The 19,211-nt window shown below is 37.2% G+C and overlaps 1 protein-coding gene across 1 annotated transcript; it reads right to left on the bottom strand.

Moving 5' to 3' along the window:
* Nucleotides 1-267: 267 nt before the first annotated feature.
* Nucleotides 268-1,400, bottom strand: LOC121235791 (ethylene-responsive transcription factor 5-like). Its single transcript, XM_041132209.1, has one exon. It carries the CDS (start codon nt 1,283-1,285, stop codon nt 362-364), a length of 924 nt encoding a protein of 307 aa, XP_040988143.1. The 5' UTR covers nt 1,286-1,400; the 3' UTR covers nt 268-361.
* Nucleotides 1,401-19,211: the final 17,811 nt, after the last annotated feature.

The following is a 19,211-nucleotide window of genomic DNA, read 5'->3' as shown; positions in this document are numbered from 1 at the left end:
TATTCCTCGAGGAGTAACTTTTGTTTGATTGTTCAACTGCTCTCAACTCATCTCAACTCATCATTATAATTTTTTAAATTCTAACACAAAATATAATAAACAATTCAACTTTTTCAAATCTGAAAATAATAATAATATTAAAAAATAATATTCTAACAATATTTTATCATCTCAACTCAATTTAACTCAACTCACTTTAACATCTAAAAACACTCTTAATTTGAATGGAATCTTCTGACTCAGATTTAATTTGAAGATCAGCAAATATTTTCCATCAAATAATATTATCAATCAGCTTCTCCTTTTGAAAAACCTTAGCATACACATTATAAACAGAATTCCGTAATCAAATAAGTACTGATCATATGACCATAAGCTGTGAATAACCAAATGGCGGGTGAGGAGACAGCGGCGGAACGTTAAAAATCCCTTCAAGATCACCGTCCAATACCGCCGTCCAATTTGACGGCGTCAATGGGATATTCCTCGAGGAAGAAGCACTGGCACTGTCCTCCGTTTCCATCAACCTCTCCTTCTTAAGGACAACTACCTCTTCCTCCTCCACGCGATATCGTTTTCTCCCGTCGACCTTTTTCATTGTCTCCGACTTCCCGGCTTCGAGTGGGAAGTTGAGTATGGCTTTCGAGCCGCGGAGTTTGAACGCGGCTTGGTCGTAGGCCTTTGCGGCTTCTATAGCCGTGTCGAAGGTCCCGAGCCATACACGCGAGCCGCGCCGGTTAGGATCTCGGATCTCCGCTGCGTACTTGCCCCAAGGCCTTCGTCGGACCCCTCTGTAGTGCTTTTTCCCTTCCAAACTCTCGTTTTGCACCACAGACGGGACCGATGATGGATCCGGCTGGTGATTATGATCGTCGAATTGGAGCAACTTGGTGGTGCTTTTGATCGGGAGCGAGATCATCAGAGAAGGTTTCGTTCTGTTCGTTTGCGGTCTCGATTCGAATGCGAAGCAATTGCCGATTGATTGGGGGGAGTAGGAGGTCGAAGTTTGGGAATTGGGTTTGGATTCGGATTCGAAGAAATCATTATTAGAATCGAGGGATATAGGCGCAGTGAGGTCCATAATTTTCGGAAACTCGAAGAGGTCGTTGTAGCTGAAAAAGTCGGAGACTGGCATGGAACCCGAAGTTTGAGAACAAGATTCAAAGGACGAAATCTCATTGTCTGAATTAGATAGGCAGGGCAGAGGCACAGGGGATACCTCACCAAGCAAGTGAAGCTTGATGAACTGCAGAGCAGAAGAAACATCTTCGTAAGAGGTCGCCATGGATAGAGCTACAGATCTTCTGGAAGAACAGAATCGCTTAAAACAGAGAAAGCTAGGAAGAGCTTTGAGGGAAGTGTTTTAATTTTGGAAGATTGAGTTGAGAGTGGAAGAGGCAGTGGAAGGATATATATAGAAAGAGGAGAGGAATGGGGGAATGTACAAACGAAGGAACTAGGAAGAGTAACTTCGGTTTCAACAGCTTCCTGGTTGCCACATGGAACCATCCTCTATATTCTTTTCGCTTTCGAAGATCTCACGAGTATGCGCTCCTCACTTTTATGCTTTTACCACCGTCAGATCACATTTGTTCAGAGTCATCAATGCCCAATTGATCCGGATCCGCGGCTAATGCTGGTAATTAAATTATTAAGAAATTATATTTGAAGTCATAGAATTTACAGAGGTCGCACTTTCTTTTTAAAAAAAAAAAAAAAGTAAATATGAGATTTATATAAAAATAATAACTTTTTTAATAGTAAACTTTATTTTTTTTTTAAAAAGAATTACACGACACTTGTATAACTCATAATTATATCTAGTATTATTTATCTATAAACTGATGTGGTTTTATATGATTCGTTAGATCTAATTTATACTAAAAGTAACTTTATAATCTAACCTGTCACATCAAGTCATATTAATTTATAAATTTATTTTTATATAATTTATTTGTGGTTAAAATATTTCTCTATACTTTTTTATTGACAAATGCTTGTATATCTAAAGAATAATGAATTATTCTCTACAAGTTAACTATACCGCATAACATTAAAATTATGATTATTTTTTATTATAATATAAATATAACAAATTATGTTAATTTACGAATTTTTTATTATATTTTTTAAAACTTAACACTCAACTTTTTACTTCTTTTAAGAAGTGCTAGATCTAAAAAGATATATCATTAAAAGTAAATTCATAAACTAATATAGCTTAATGTAGTACACCAAATCTACTTTAAATAATAAAAAAATTATAATTTGAGGTACCGCATCAAATTATATTAATTTATAATTTTTTTTTATAAAATCTATAATGAATAGAACATTTCTCATAATCTTAAGAGTTATAAAATGTTACATACATAAATATTTACTAATTAAATCTTTAATTTAATTTTCAAGTTTTAGATAATTTGCACCAAAAGTCCAAAACAAGCGGTAACTCAAAATAAGTAAATGACTCAAATTCCCATGAAAGTAGTTTGTAAAGGTAAGTTTTTTGTTTTGAAAATTGATATTACACAAGAGTAAAGGTTAAAAAATATTGAGATTCAAAGAACAAAAATATATGAAAATTGCCTAAATTAGCAATATTGAAGGGTAGAAAAGATCATACATCCACGGAAATGGGTCTTGGGTGAAAAGGAATGTAGAGTATAAAAGAAAGTCTTGAGATAGCAAAGACGACCCAAGACGATGCTAAAGCTGGAATCCTTATGTTGCGTTTGAATGTTGAGTTAAGTTGTGTTGAGTTAAATTTTTTATGAATAATAATGAATTAAGATGATGTAGTAGATTTTGTGAGATCCAACTAAAATGAGTTCAAATATTTTTGAATGTCAAGATGAATTTAGATATATTTATAGAAAATTAAAAAAAGTTGTGAGTTTCGTGTGTAAAGAAGTGTTGAATTAAAAAATATTGTAGGTCTCACGTGTAAAAAGGTTTTGAGTTGAGATGAATTTAATAATTTTGAGAGTTAGGTGCTTGGATGTTAGACTTTAGCTTAAAATTAGAATGAACAGTGTTGATTTTAGTTGAGTAACATTTTGATATCCAAGAATTAGACGAAATGGGACCATAATATCCAAGAATTCTCAACATTTTGCAAACCAGTAACATTCTCAACATCAACTTACTTTGGAGCCAAGGTCTTTTGAACCAATTGGCAACACCTTGATTTCATACTCAGAAAATTAACGATCGAATCCTCCCTTTCCCATGTATTAAAATAAAAAAAAAACCCTAAAGTTAATGATGTTGGATTCAAGCTTAGAAGTAACAAACTGAATGAGCCAAACTTAAACACTTTACTGTTCGTCTAGAGTTGAATTGTTAAGAGTACTAAGTATGATCTAATACGACAGAATAAACAAGAAAGAAAATAACAATGCCAAAGAAAAAGAAGTAAGTTTAGGTAAAGAGCAAGACGGTGTGTTTTTGGGAAGCCTAGATGAGTGCAATAAGGATATGACAAAGCAAGGCATGCTTTGACCCAACCCAACACCTGAACTATATAAAATATAGGGAATGAAGAAGTCAATGGTTGCAGTTGTGGTGTTTAATTTCTAGTAGTCTTTGGTCTTCTCTTGTCTCAACCACTCTCTTCTTTCTTCTTAAATATATATATATATATATATATATATAGTTCGGCAATCACATTTAGGGGCCATCTTTATCTATCTATTTTATTTTATCTTTTGTAAAGTTCTTCCACCAGGGTAGCAAGTGTAGTATAGAGGCTCAAAACTAAGTCCAAGAGTTTACCAAGTCTTAAACAGTGATATATGGTTCGTAGTTGGTACTACCGTTATCTAGAAGGGAGTGGCTTTTACGAGGACGTTCATGCCAATAATACCACTTTCAACGTCTGACCCCAAATCATTTTCAACCTCTGTTCACTGATTTTGAGATTTCCAGTAGATGCTTCAATTGTAGTGTGCATAGTTAATCTGTTGGACCCATTGCAATTTTGTATAATTTTATGATAGACAAATGAATAATAGTGCAATTTTGTTGAATGAGGAAAGGTTACAAACTTTTATTTATACACTAATTCGAGATATTTCTTTGCTAAATTACAAATGAACTTCCAATCTGTTGATCTTTGTATTAAGTTATTAACCAAGTTTTTCTAAATTGATAACAATATAATAAATTAAGTATTACCGGTTGTCAAAAGCATATGAATCATGTAGAGTGGGATGACCTGGAGGCTTTTATGGGGAAGTTAGGATCCAATCAGAAATGGATTAAATTAGTAATGAACTGTGTAAGAACAGTGAGTTACTCAGTAATTATCAATGGAAATCTAGGTGAAATAATACTCCCATAATATTGATTGAGGCAAGGAGATCCTTTGTCTCCTTATCTTTTTATCTTATGTGCTGAGAGATTGAGTTCTTCAATCAATCACTTAGAGCTGATGAGGCTGATTAATGGGTAAAGGGGGCAAGAAGAGGGCCAAGAATAAATCATTTACTTTTTGCAGATGATTGTATTATGTTTTGTAGAGCCAGTATTAGAGATTGGAACAACTTGCAGTCCATTTTGGGGTTGTACGAAAAGGCTTTTGGTCAAAAAATGAATAGGCACAAGACATCAATTTTCTTCAGCACAAATTCTAAAACAGCAATAAAGGAGCAGATTAAAACAGAAGCAAGAGTAGTAGTAAGTGGGAGGTATGAAAAGTATTTGGGTTTATCATCAATAGTTGGAAAATCCAAGTATAATAGCTTCAGGTGCATAAAAGATCGCATATGGAAGAAGATAAATAGTTGCAAGAACAGTCACTTGTTTAAGGCATGAAAAGAGGTATTGATCAAGGCTGTGCTTCAAGCCATTCCTACTTATACTATGTCTGTTTTCAAACTCCCAAAGAAATTGTGTCACGAGATATCAACAATGTTGTCAAATTTCTGGTAGGTAAATCACCCAGATAAGCATGGCATCCATTGGAACAGCTGGTCCTATATTGGGGGTGCAAAGAGTAGAGGTGGCCTGGGTTTCAGAGATATAGGAAGTTTTAATATGGCTCTTTTAGCTAAACATAGCTGGAGGTTCTTACGAGATCATACCTCTTTAGCTGCTAGAGTTTATATAGGAAAATATTTCAGTGGTGAGAACATATTAGAAGCTAAGTTGAGTAACTCATCATCATTAATATGGAGAAGTGTATGGATGACTCAAGATTTACTGCAACAAGGTATGTTTTGGAGGGTAGGAAATGGAGAACAGACAGAAATATGGAAACATAAATGGTCGCCTAAACCTACAACATATTGTGTTCAACCTCTAGTTACTAGCCTGGGCGTGGAAGCAAATGTGAGTGAGTTAATCATAAAAGAGTTAAAGATATGGAATGAAGACCTGACCAGAGAAAAATTTAATAGAGAGGAAGCTGACCTGATATGCAGTTTACCAATTAGTAACAGAGGTGGGTCAGACAAGATAATATGGAATTATAGCAAAGATGACAAATTCTCTGTACACAGTGCCTATCATCTAGATCAAGACAGAAGAAGAATGATCAAGGGGGAGACTCGAGAACAGAACAAACAGAGATGAGATGGAAGAAGATATGGGGAATAAATATTTCTGGAGCCACAAAACATTTCCTTTGGAGGGTAGGAACCAATGCTTTACCTACAAAAGCATTACTTTATAACAGGAAGATTGTGGAAGACTTCAATTGTCCAATATGCCAAAGGGAAGAAGAACCAATAATGCATGCATTGTTGAAGTGTCCATCTGTCAATGATGTATGGGCCGAGGCAGGGAGTGCAGACTGTGCAGTGCAGAAATGGGTAGTGGCAAGTGATGACTTCATGGAGCTGTGGAATAAATTAAGTCAAAAATTGGAGGTAGAGAAGCTAGAGGAAACTGCTGCTATTATGAGAAGCTCTTGGCATAGAAGAAATAAAGTGGTCTTTGATAACATGTTTGATGGTCTAGCATAGGTGGTTAAAAATGATTTAATAAGTCTTAAAGAGTACCAGAAAGTTCAAGGAAAGGAGGAGGGGAAAAAGAATAGAGTAGAAACCATAAGAGAGAAATAGGTATGGAAAAAACTGGAGGGGAAATTTCTTAAGGTCAATTTTGATGCAGCAATTGATGAAGAAAATAAAAGAGTGTAGCTGGGCATCATGGTCAGGAATAGAAAAGGAGAAATTATGGTCTCTTGTTGTGCGCAGATTAACATGAACACTCAACTAGCTGTAGCAGAAAGTTTGGCTTTGAGAAAATCAATTGACCTATGTGAAGATATGAGGTTTAATAAAGTCATATTTGAAAGGGATGCAAAAGTGGTGATTGATGCAGTACAAACAGGTGGTGAAAACTGGAGCTCGTATGGCCAAATGATAGAGGATACAAATAGGGTCTTTAAGACAAGATTAAATTGACAGATCTAGTTTATAAAAAGAGAAGGTAATGGCGTAGCACATCAATTGGCAAAATTGGCACTAACTAGGGAAGGAATGACTTGTTGGATGGAGGAAGGACCATAGGCTTTTTTGAGTTTGGTTCTTAATGAAATGCTTTGTAGTGACTGAAAATCTATGAATAAAAGCAGTTTCTATTTCAAAAAAAAAAAAAAAAAGAAAAAAGAAAAGAAAAATCTCATCATCTTCTACCTTCTATAACAAAAGAGGGTTTTTGAGATGAAATTTTTTGTCCCAAATAATTGGGGGTGTAACCGTTCCGGTTTGGTCTAGTTTAGATAAATTATGGGACCGAACTGGTATACGCCGATTTTGCATTTTCAAGAATCGATATCGCGCCGATTACCCTTTTAAATCGTTACTTCTGGTTTTATCGATTTTGGTCAAGTTCGGTCCGGTTTTTCAGTTTTTAATATGTATTAAATATCTAATCTCTTATACTTATATATATATATTAAACGTTAATACTATTAGTATATAGTAATACTATTTGTATAGTACTATTACTATACGATAGTGATAATAAAAGAAATATGTTGAGAATTTATTAAGGCATAAAATATAATTAATATATATTTTATATTTAAAAAATATGATCAAATAAATGTTCATGTTTAAGATCAAAGTTTTATGTTATAAATTATAATATAACATTATTTCATATATAATTATAATTTATAAAAATTATATATAATATTAAAAATTAATAAAAAATATATATATATATGCAAACCGATTCGGTCCTAGAAAACATAAAATCGAGACCGGACCCTGTTATGACCGGTTTTTAAAATGAAGGAACGAGTCCCGGATCGAACCAGTCCAAAACCGGACTAAACCAACTGGTTCGGTTTATTTATACAGCTCTATAAATAAATCCAATTTTGTATATTTTTGGGATGAGAAAAATCGTTCCAAGGTCGTCCCTAGGGGTGTAAGACTATTGGTTCAGATCAGAAAAATCAATCGAACTGGATCGATAGTCTTATTGGTTGGTCTCTTGGTGTGGTTTTTATGGATTGGACTGGGACCGGCTGAATGTATATATATATATATATTATTTTAAATGGTAGTTGTATAAATTAATTATGTAATTTTCATCTATGGGATCACCATTGACCATATATACAATGACATTATTTAATATTCATTAACTATATATAAGATGTTAAATAGATTACTTAATTTTAATTTTACTAATTTAATTAACTTTTTGTATTAATTTTTTTTTTTCAAAATAAGATAAAAAGGAAAAAAAATGTTCATGGACCAAATCAGACCGAGTAGACCAACAAGACCGATAGCTAACAGTCCAGTTTGGCAAAAGTGATTGATATTTTCCATTCGTGACCTCCCCCATACCGGACTAGACTGATACATGTCTAGACATCTTAATATTACTGTACCAAAAGGATTTTTGGGACTAAAATTTAAATTTCATCCCAAAAAATAGTTTTTGGGATGAAGTTAAACAAAATTGTTCGATAGCATTCGAACGGAAAGTTTTTTTAGGATATTAAATTTTATCCCAGATATACGGTCGAATGGTAAAATCATATGTTCGATCGTGAAGTATGTTCGATCGCATTGGGTTGAGTGGTCAACCGAAATAAATTCGTTCAAATGCATTAACATGGAACAACCATGTTCGAAAGCATTACGTTGAATGTTCAAACAGATTGTGTTTTTCTATAATATTCTCGATCCATTGTGTGATACATTCTTCCCCAAGAAATACATGCAATATATTAAGCGGTGCGTCTCGATGGACCACGCGCTAATGCATACAGTTCATCCAACATATCATTTGGATTATTCACATGCATTTGTATAACTTACATATTGAAGAAAGCATAAACATTAAAAAAAATAATAATAATTAAACAATCATAATATTAATGTTGTAATTCAAACTCGCATATGTAATGTCATTACCTGTTGTTCAAACCATTTTGGGAACTCCTCTTGATGTTTCTGGTTTATCTCATTTATTCCATGTTCTTTGAGTACATTAATATGATCACTGAAATTGAAGATTACCATATAATTTATAATCTTATATTTTTTTATGGAGATTGCAACATTAATTAACAAATAATGACAACTTACTTCAAGTGACTATCTATCTCAGGGCAATTTTTTAGCACATATCATTGAGTCTTTTCAAATTCTCTTCCACACAAATCATAACCACGCTTTGTACCATGTATACTTACATGTTGGGAAAATACATAAAACACATTTGTTTGTCTTGCTTGGTCGACATCAAAATTTCTTTCCGATATCAAATCTAGTGTCAACTCCATGGAAGTATTTGGAACAGAATGTATGTTACTCATCGTCAATATATGCTTTTGCAATTGACACTTCTTGGTTGGCCTTGTTATTCACTGTGCGTTTCAACTTTCCAAGGAATCATTCAATGAGATACATTCATCTATACTAGACTGTCCTGTAAGTCGAGTCTCACGTGGCAAATGAACGGCTAAATGAACTATGACGTCGAATAATGATGATGGGAAAATATTCTCCAGCTTACACAATATTATAGCAATTTCACATTCCATACGTTCTGAAACTTCTACATTGAACATTTTAATACATAATTTTTTTAAAAATATAACCAACTCAGCCAAAGCCACGTGCACATATCTCGTCAAGTACCCATTGATACCAACAGGGAAGATACGTTATAAAAATACATGATAATCATGATTTTTCAATCCAGTCATTTTTCAATCATTTTTTTGTACACATTTTGTTAAATTTGAGGCATACTTATCCGGTAATTTGATCTTTATTAGTCAAACACAAAATCTAGTCCTTACATTCATTGACAGTGTATACCAACCAATTGGTATGTAGACAGACGAGCCATTTTGTTGCAAGTACATTTTCGATCTTATTCCCAACCGTTTTAGATCCGTCCGTGAGTCTAATGTATCATTTGTTTTGCCTTCAATTGACATCTAAGTTTCCAACTTGGACTCACATATATTTTTCTCAATATGCATAATATCGAGACTATGCAGCAATTTTAACGTCGACCAATAAATGAGTTCAAAAAATATGCTATTCTTTGTCCATCTGGGTGTTTCTAAGTTTAAGTTTCTTTTTGTTCAATTTTACATAAATGGCCCCATTTTTTAAATTATACATTCTTACTAAATAAGTATGTTGTTAATTGTGTTATATGATTTTAATTAATCATATAGTGTGGCCAGTGCTGCCCCCCTATGAAAAGGGATTCCTAACCTGTGGCCACGGGTAGGATCCAAGTCCAAAAGACCGCTAACCCCAACACATGGGCTGTAATAGTGTGTACTGGCCTATGAAAGTGGAATGTAAAGTAAAGAATGCACTTAGGAAATGTTTAAGCATGAAAGTATAGCTATGCCTTAGACTGTTTATGCATGAAAAGATAGTTAATTCTTAAATTATTTATGCATGAAAGTGATGGCAAGAACTATAAATGGTATGTATGCATGTTTTCAAAAGAAAAGATTATGTGAGTAATAAGTTAACGGCATGGTGTACTGCTTACTGAGTATTAGACTCACTTTGTGTTTATGTTTTAAACGTCCAGGTATAGACGATGAAGCTGTGGAGTAGGGCACTGCGGAGGAGGGTGGGGCTGATGCTTAGGGTCTCCCTGATGGTTTGACCATGATGAAGATAGTTATATTTTCATTTTATGTTTTATGATGGGTTCCATGTTGGGACGTTTTGTTGGTTTGACTTATAAACTATATGCCCATGGGCATGATGTAGATACTATGGTGGGGTGATGGTAATGGCATAACTTCTATGGTGGGGTGATAGTAACCTCACATAAGATGGTTAAATGCCTTTTGTATGGTTTGTAGGGACTGAGTACCCTTTCCTTAGGACTATTATGTTTGGTAAATGGATGATGGACTCTAAGAGTCCTTTATTTAGAATATTAAAGAAACTGTTTATCAGGTGTCCTTGTTAAATTAGAAGTACAGAGTGCAGGCACGACATGTTCACGCATGTCCCTTTCTACAAAAAAAAAAAAAAAAAAAAAAAAAATAATATACATAAGTATATACATCGACATAAGAATAATAATAAATAAAATAGCACTAATAATAATAAGGAAAGAGCAGGTCACGCATCGTGATTCTGTTCTAGTAATAGGACGGGGTTGTGACACATGTGTCCAACCATTTCACACATGTACCCTACCCCTTTTATCACTTAAGAGCAATATATAATCCACTAACGCCCACTTGTGTAAATAAGCTCCATACTCTGATACCAACCTTCACTTAAACCCGACTAGCATGACCTTTCATGCTACCCGTCCAACTTCATAGTTCATTCCAACACTTAACTCGACATAACCACATTCACAACTACACCTCCCATCACATCACGTAGCTTGAAACTACTTCCAAGCTACACCGTTATTCATCACTTCAACTGGCATTCCACCACTTCACTCTTGCACCATCTCCTCACTCATCACGTGCACGACTCCACATGCATTCCTCGTCACTTCATGACATCTCGTCATACTCCCTTTATGTCACTATTATTGTGACGCCCCCAGATTCCGCTTGGGATTGGACGGATATCCGAAGCGTTGGGACATGCAACACAAGGTTACCTGCTCCCGTTCATGACATATAAGATGCAATGTTCCTAATATGCATATAGCATTATGCAATATTTGCAGCGGATAATTTTTTTTGAGCAATACTATGCACCAAACTTATAATATCCCAAATAGTTAAAACATAAACCATGCATACTTAAGACATTCATAATTACAGCACGGGTCTTAGAACAATAGAGACCTGGCTCCATAATTAAATTGCCAAAATATACTATTGGGCTAGTTTGTTGAGTAACTCGCGTAACTCGACTAACGATGCCGGAATACTATCCAAAGACCAAACTATGGAGGTTGCAAGCTCCGTGTTGCATCTACAGTGTCTAGCCAACCTCCTTTAGTCTGGCAGTGTCTGCTCCCTGATTTGATCCTGACACATCGCCTACCATTCGGAGGGAATGGTAGTTGGGATTACTACGGTGAGATTTGATTACAAATCTCAGCAAGTTAACAGGAAACTTCCACACAGGTTAATGATGCATGCATGGTAGTAAAAGCATGAATGCATAATCAAAGTCATAAGTAAGCATAGCATAACTTGATATACAACATGGCATAAATGACATAACTTGAACTGAAATTGAAACTTAGCTTGACGTGACATGGCATGTACGTGAACTTAAAACATAACATGGATTAGCAACATGGCATGAATGTGAACTTGAACATAGCATGAACTTGAACATACATAATTTGAACTTGAACTTGAACATAACATGAACCTGAGCATGACATAATATAAATGTGAACTTGGAACATAACGTGAACTTGAACATTATATAACATGAATGTGAACTCGGAACATAACGTGAACGTGAACATGACAAAACGTGAACGTGAATTTGAACGTGATATGAACTTGAACATAACATGACATAAACATAAACTTGAAATATATTCTTGTCTCTTGGGTTACCATGATTGACATGAACTTGAAACTTGACATGGACGTAAACTTGAACATAACACGACTTGAAACATGACTTGAACGTGAAATACATGAACTTGGAATCTTATTCCAATAGACATAATTAATAAAAGTGACCATACGGGTGCTACACGGGTCCCCTTGAGCCGTGTGTCCCTGCCGATTACCGCATCACAACACAGGTGTCTATACCAGCTGTGAGTGCGTTAATACGTACTCCACAGTTGTTGTGGTCCTACGTTTTCTACGTATCACAATTGCTGTGTCTCACGTAGTGTATGTTCCACAGTTGTTGTGGTCCCATACTTCATGCTCTACAGTTGTTGTGACCCCATGAATTATCTGTGCCACACTTGCTATGGACACACGTAACATAAATGTGTGGCTCCATCGGTGTTAGTGCCTGGCGCGCTCCAGTGACCAGTTAGTTAGGCCTCATTCGCAACCTGTTGACTGTACTTCGTCAAAATAGAGAATTTCACACCTATTTCCACTAGGATATTGCCCCATCCTAGTGCTTAGGGTCGTGATTGACATGAATAACTTAACTGTCATACATGACATTTCGTAAAGTGATGTGACATGAACGTAAGATGACATATATGACATAAAATGTAACAAACATCATTTTATAACATGGCATACATGTAACAGATAATATTTCATGACATGACATAATATATAACAGACAATATTTCGTAACATGGCATAACATGTGATAGTGAATATTATGTGACATGATATACACGTAACAGATGGCATATGTAATGTGACATACTTGCAATAGATAGTAACGTGTGACAGAATATATTATGTAACAGATAAGATTTTCGTGACAGAATAATTCGTGTAATAGATAAACATGTGATGACATGGCATCTATAACAACATACAAACATAAATTGCATTCCCTTACCCATCACACATACACAGTAAACTAATAGTAAGTTAAGAGCTAACTTATCTCGATCGTTGCGTTCTAAGAGATTAAAGCTCGAAACACGAGGAACTGTAAGAGGGTATTTTAAAAGTTAGAACTTTAATTACTAACAATTAGAAATATGAAAAGAGACAACTTAGAGTAAAATTACCATTTTACTCTTTACATGTGGGAAAATGACTATTTTACCCCTAACTTAAGGATTTCACATCCTAACTCCAGAAATTATCAAAATTTACATTCCTCATGTAAATTTTGTCCTACACTCAAATATCAACTCAGAAAAATTTAAAACCATTTACAACTATGGAAAACTCACAATGGCCAAAAAATGCATAGGCCATTTCTCTTGATTTTGGTTGCAATTTCTTCCATCTTCAAAACCCATGATTAAACCAAAATTTTGTAGCAAGGATCTTCCTATCCTAAGTTTAAAAAATACACTTAAAATATCCATTAAGAAGAGCTAATCATCAACACCAAACTTTTTGTAAAAAGATCCAAACTTTTTAACAAAAAGTAAACCTTTAAATCACAAGTTTTGGCCTTAATAAAAACATCTTCAAGAATTCCAAAAAAGACAAATCTTACTTCTAACACATTCATAACATCATCCTAAGATTAACCATGCTTTAAATAATCGAACAAAAGCCACCAAAATCACAAAATAACACTTGAAGTTTTTGGTTTTAAACTTAGTCCAAAATAGAAACTTTTCTCTTCACTAACTTTGATCAATCTCTTGATCTATGGCTTAAACACAAGTGATCTTCAAACTAAAACATCTCATGGTTTAAAAATGTGTCCTAAAGAAGATCCAACCTTCAAACTTAAAATCACATGGCTAAAACTCAATAAAACATGGATTTAACCCGAATAACATCAAATCTTTGGCCTAACCGAAATCCTCTTGCATAGAAAAATCATACCTTTAAAACTAATACTAAATATCTTAACATGTATATAAGAGGCTTAGGATCATCATATAAAAATATCAAAGCCTTTGGAATAAGATCAAACCACGAAATATTCCAACTTTCACAAAACAACAACTGCTTTTTCACTTCCAGTTTTCAAGTTTCTAAATCTAAAAAAATCTATCTTCGAAAGCTTTATCCATGCAACAAAATCTCAATGAACATTCATAAACACATGATAAAAACACTCCATAAAATTTTCGGACCAAGATATGTCCATTAGCTTGGGAAAAAATTTCAAAATATATCATACTCTCCAGTTTCATGCCCAGAATGACCTTTCCATGGTTAAAAATACTTTTGACTAATCAAATCAGCATGTGTTGAGACTGATAAGATATCCACCGAAACTAGACTCAAAGAAGAAAAACGTTTATGAAGGAGTCATCTTGAGAAAATACTTACAAAGGATCGAAAATGGCCACGTAAAAAGACACAGAAATCTGCTCGAGAGAACGCTTTTGGGTTTCTCTCTAAGAACAGGGGAAAGAAGTGATAAAATGGAGAGAAGTGTGTCTTGCATGACTTTAGACTCCTGGAGGGGGAAGTTATGGGGTTGAAAGACCCTTGATTGGAGTTGGCTATGTGACATAAAGTGGAGAATAGTGAGAGGCATGGATTGCCTGCAGCAGCTGTGAGAGATGGAGGTTGATGGAGTGGATTTCTCCTTCACATCAAGGCACTTTTGGGTGCAGCCAATGGCAGTGGATGGTCTGCCATGTGGGGGAGGAAACTTCTCCAAGAAGCTTTGCCAAGGTGGCCAATTTCGTGGGCCTTGGTGGGCCCCAACCAAGTGGGCTTCAATTTGGGGTTTAAAAAGGGTTTGGTTAGGGTTTGAGGTGCTATCAAGCCCAAAACCAACTTTTCTTGGCCCAATCAAATTTCCAAGATTTAAAAGGTTGGATAATGATGTCATAACAAAGATTTGATTAATTAATAGCATGTGGAAGTAATTTAATCAAGTGATTAAACACCATGCTAGAAATAGGGTTAGAAAGGGTTTGGAGGCCAACTTTAGGGTTTAGAGAAACCATTTAGGGTTTCGGTTTTAACCAAGCTTTTGGGGTTTCAATTGGATTTCAACCATTTAGGATTTTGCTAGGGTTGAAACCCTCTTTGGTTTGGCACAATTTGGTTAAACAGATGAAACAAAGTTTTGCTTAGGTGACATAATCTCACACCTTGATTTCCTTCATAAATCTATCTAATGGTTTCTCTTTGTGCCAAGTGTCTAATACCATTTACTATGTGTGGCCAAGATCTTGCCAAGTGTCCAAATACAAATTCTCTAACCTAACTTGGACATTCCATACTGTGATTTTGAAAACACTACACCGGGTGCGCTTATCGAGGTTACTATTCACTCTGAAGAAATGCATAATAAACTTAGTGCTAAAAAATCCTAAATATTCATATTAACTTATAGTGAAAATCACTTACTAAAATTCAATCTCAAAGTGCCCCTAAAAATAATTTCACAATTTCGAACAGCCGTTTCGTCCAGAATTATGAAAATTAGCTATTGCACCATAAAATCCTAAATAATCCACTGAGTCTAACGGCGTAGACCATAACACATTCTGACACTTCTAACTATCTCAAATAATTATACTCATAAATCTAGCACCATAGTGAGTGATAACACTGATTATGATGACAGACTAAAACCTGAGTGATTGATTGATTCGTAAAAACGTATGAGGTTTTCATGAGGTTCCTAAGGTCAATAGAAATTTCACCAATGAATTTCTAGTGGGCTGTTACAATTACACCATTTCGTCACTCTACACATACTTCCAGCCACAACACTACTACACAGTGACACCCGTCACTTCGACCACATGATCGCATCACAACTACTCTGGGACACTGTTTCATAGTTCCCGACACTTCACAACAAACTCCACACTGCATCATGACCCATCACTTCACACTACATTTCACACAACATAGTCCATAATACGACACAGCACACTTCACAACTATGTCCCCAACACTTCACTTACACAACCACGACACACATTTTATCACCTCACTACACAGTGAACTCCACAAATATAACAACACAGTCCACAACCAACTTCACAATAAAACTGACGAGTGAAAAAGGAGAGAGATTATACCATGGGTCGGGGCGACTCATTGCATTGCTCACTATCCGGCATAATCCCATGGCGTCAGAAGCCGGTAACTTGGGTAGTGACCGCTCCATCGTAGTCACTGCTATGACCTTGAAACGAGACTATTTTGGGTGGACGGATCTAGGGTTTGGCAGCTAAGGAGGGTTTGTCATGGCTGTCCAAGGCGGGGGAAGAGGTGCTGACTAGCCATGGATGGTGGTACGGAGCAAGGGTGGATGTGGGTAGCAATGGAAAGGCCATGGGTGGTGGCTTGAAGGGCTGTTGGGAGGCGTGGATCTAAGGTAGTTTCAAGGCTGGGTTGCGGTGGGGTGGCTTGTGACTCACAAGGCTGGTGGTGCCACAATGGTGCAGGGCTAGGCTAGGCAGCAAGGGAGACTCTAGTGGCGTGCTAGCGATGTCGCTGTAGTAGGTGGTGGCGCACGGCGCCCCTAGATGCAGCAGATCTAAAGGAATCTAAGAGAAAAGGAGAGACCAGGAGGGAGAGGAAGGGCTATTGAGTGAGGGTGGAGCCGTGTGGGAGGGGTGGCCAGCGAGGCTTGACGGTGGCGTCGTGGACTACTCGTAGTGGTGCGGTGGAGAGAAATCGAGGGAGAGAGAGCTATGGGCTTCAGGGAGGAAGAGAGAGAGGCCTGCGGGGGAGGAGATCAACGATGGGGAAGGTCACCGGTGACGGTGTGGTGGTGCTGATGCTTGTGGCGCCACTAGGTTGCAGTGGGCAATGGTGGGGCTTGCGAGAGAAGAGAGGGAGTTGTGGGAGAGAGTAGATGGCGTGGAGGGGAGGAGAAAGAGGGAAGAAAGAAAAGTGAGGCAATTAGGGTTTTCCTTGGGGTTTTAATCCTAACCCTTCATCTAGGAATTCCCAGATTGATCTGGTGGTAAAGATTTAAACACTAAAAATAAACTAACTAAATAATAGAAATTAAAATGGAAATATAACAAGACTAATTTAAATCAACTTAAATTCTAAAAATATAATCTTTCATCATAAAATAAAATGATGAATATTCAATAATACTCTTGAAGAAATAAAATCATTTAAATAAAAGAATTTTCTAAAAATATATTATTTTTGGGGCTTCATAATATCAAAAGGCTTACTTTAAGATTAGATTTGGTCCAATAACACTAATAATACCCCTCTTAAAAATAATTTTAGACATTATAAATATTTCGAAGGCTTTAAAACACTAGGTCCCATTTAGAAATCACCTGCAATATTTAAAAACAATGATTCAAGATTTAAAACGCAAAGGCGAGACTCGTGGCACATTTATGTTGATGGATCATCCTGCTGAAAGGGCGGGGCAGCGGGGGTGTATATGGTTTCTAACGAAGGGAAGAAACCTACCATGCTATTAGGCTCGACTTCAAGACCACCAATAATGAGGAGTATGAGGCCCTTCTAGCAGGTCTTGTCCTTTCCTGGGCAAGGGAGAAGAGGAACGTGAGGGTGAAGGCAGATTCTCTCGTGGTAGTGAATCAAGTCAAGGGGGAATACTTGGTGAATGGTGAGAAACTCCAACTCTACCTCCAGCAGGTGTGGGAAGAACATGACCAATTCCGTAGTTATGAGATTGAACAGATCCCTTAGAAGGACAATTGGAAAGCGTATAGATTGGTCAGAGCTGCTTCGAGCATGGACGATGCCGAGTTACCATGGGATGAAACCAGGTGGGCAGTGGAAATTCCTACAATAGGGGCAATGATCACCGAGTTGGGGGAGCCACACCATAATGAGCTTGAGAAAGAGAATGATTCTTAACTGCAGGAGAACTCCCAGTGCAGAAAGAAGAGGCGAGGAAAGTGAAGAACTGGGCCACATGCTTCACCTTGCTACGTGGGAAACTATACAAACAACAGGGTTTCTTCTCCCCTCTCCTTAGGTGCATCTCCCCATAAGAAGCCCACTACGTCATGGCTGAGATATGTGAGGGGTGTGCGGCAGCCACTCGAGTGTGAGAGCCCTAGTAGGGGAAGCACTAAGAGTAGGCTATTACTAGCCCTAGAGCCCTCCAAGACGTTGAGGAATTCGTCTGAAGGTGCAAGGCATGCTAGACGCACGCCCTCGTGTCCCACTTACCACCGTTGGAGATGACATCCATTATTGCTCCCTGGTCTTTCACGCAATGGGGGCTGGACATAATCTAGCCAATGCCAAAAGGAAAGGGCGGCGCCAAGTTTGTCTTGGTAGCAGTGGATTATTTCACCCAAGTGCACTGAGGCAGAACCCTACGCCACCATCACCTCCACAAGTTGTGACCCAATTATTGTGGAAGGACATGGTGTGCCGGTATGACACTCCTAAGGTCATCATAGCCGACAATGACAGGCCGTTTGACTCAGATCACTACAAGAGCTGGTGCACCGAATTGGGAATAAAGCCTCAATACTCACCCCCAAGATATCCACAAGCCAAAGGCCAAGTAGAAGACACCAACAAGACCCTCGTAGGAATCCTTAAAAAGAGGTTAGCGACCAACATGGGGACCTGGGTAGAAGAACTACCGGGAAGGCTATGGGCGTAAAGGACTTTGGTGCTGACCCCCACTAGGCAAACCCCTTTTGCCCTGGTATATGGAGTGAGGCAGTCATGCCGATGGAGGGTAGGCATGCCCATGTTCCAGGTCCAACACTTTGAAGAAGGGGCGATGAGAAGCGAGACTCGGCAGAGGCAAAGGCAGCTACCAGCAAGAGGAGAATCGAATGATACTTCAATTGAAGAGTCAGGCCTTGAAGGGGGACTTAGTGTTGAGAGAAACAAGAGTGACAACCCAAGACGAGGGAAAGCTCTGTCCAATGTGGGAGGGACCTGAGGTGGTGACGGCCATAAATAGACAAGGAACATATTGGCTCAGGGACGCCGAGGAGTAGGAACTACCACGCCCGTGGAACACCGAGCATCCCAAAAGTATTATGTGTGAGAGTTAGGGATGCAGGAAGCAAAATGTATTTACTAGTAAATGCATTAATAAAGTGAGCCTCGTAATTTCATCCCATCGGCAATTGACCTAGTCCTGGAGGTCGATGCTTCGCGCTTGGACCTCCCGAGTCGAGGATGGGACCACCTCTCCCAAGTGTCCAGTTCCCCCTTAATGCCAAGAGTGGTCGATGACAGATCCCTCCTGGTCCTTGAT

Source organism: Juglans microcarpa x Juglans regia, chromosome 6D (assembly GCF_004785595.1).
Source record: "Juglans microcarpa x Juglans regia isolate MS1-56 chromosome 6D, Jm3101_v1.0, whole genome shotgun sequence".
Classification (NCBI taxonomy): domain Eukaryota; kingdom Viridiplantae; phylum Streptophyta; class Magnoliopsida; order Fagales; family Juglandaceae; genus Juglans; species Juglans microcarpa x Juglans regia.
Note: the sequence above shows the minus strand (reverse complement) of the source record. Positions and strands in the feature narration are given on the sequence as shown.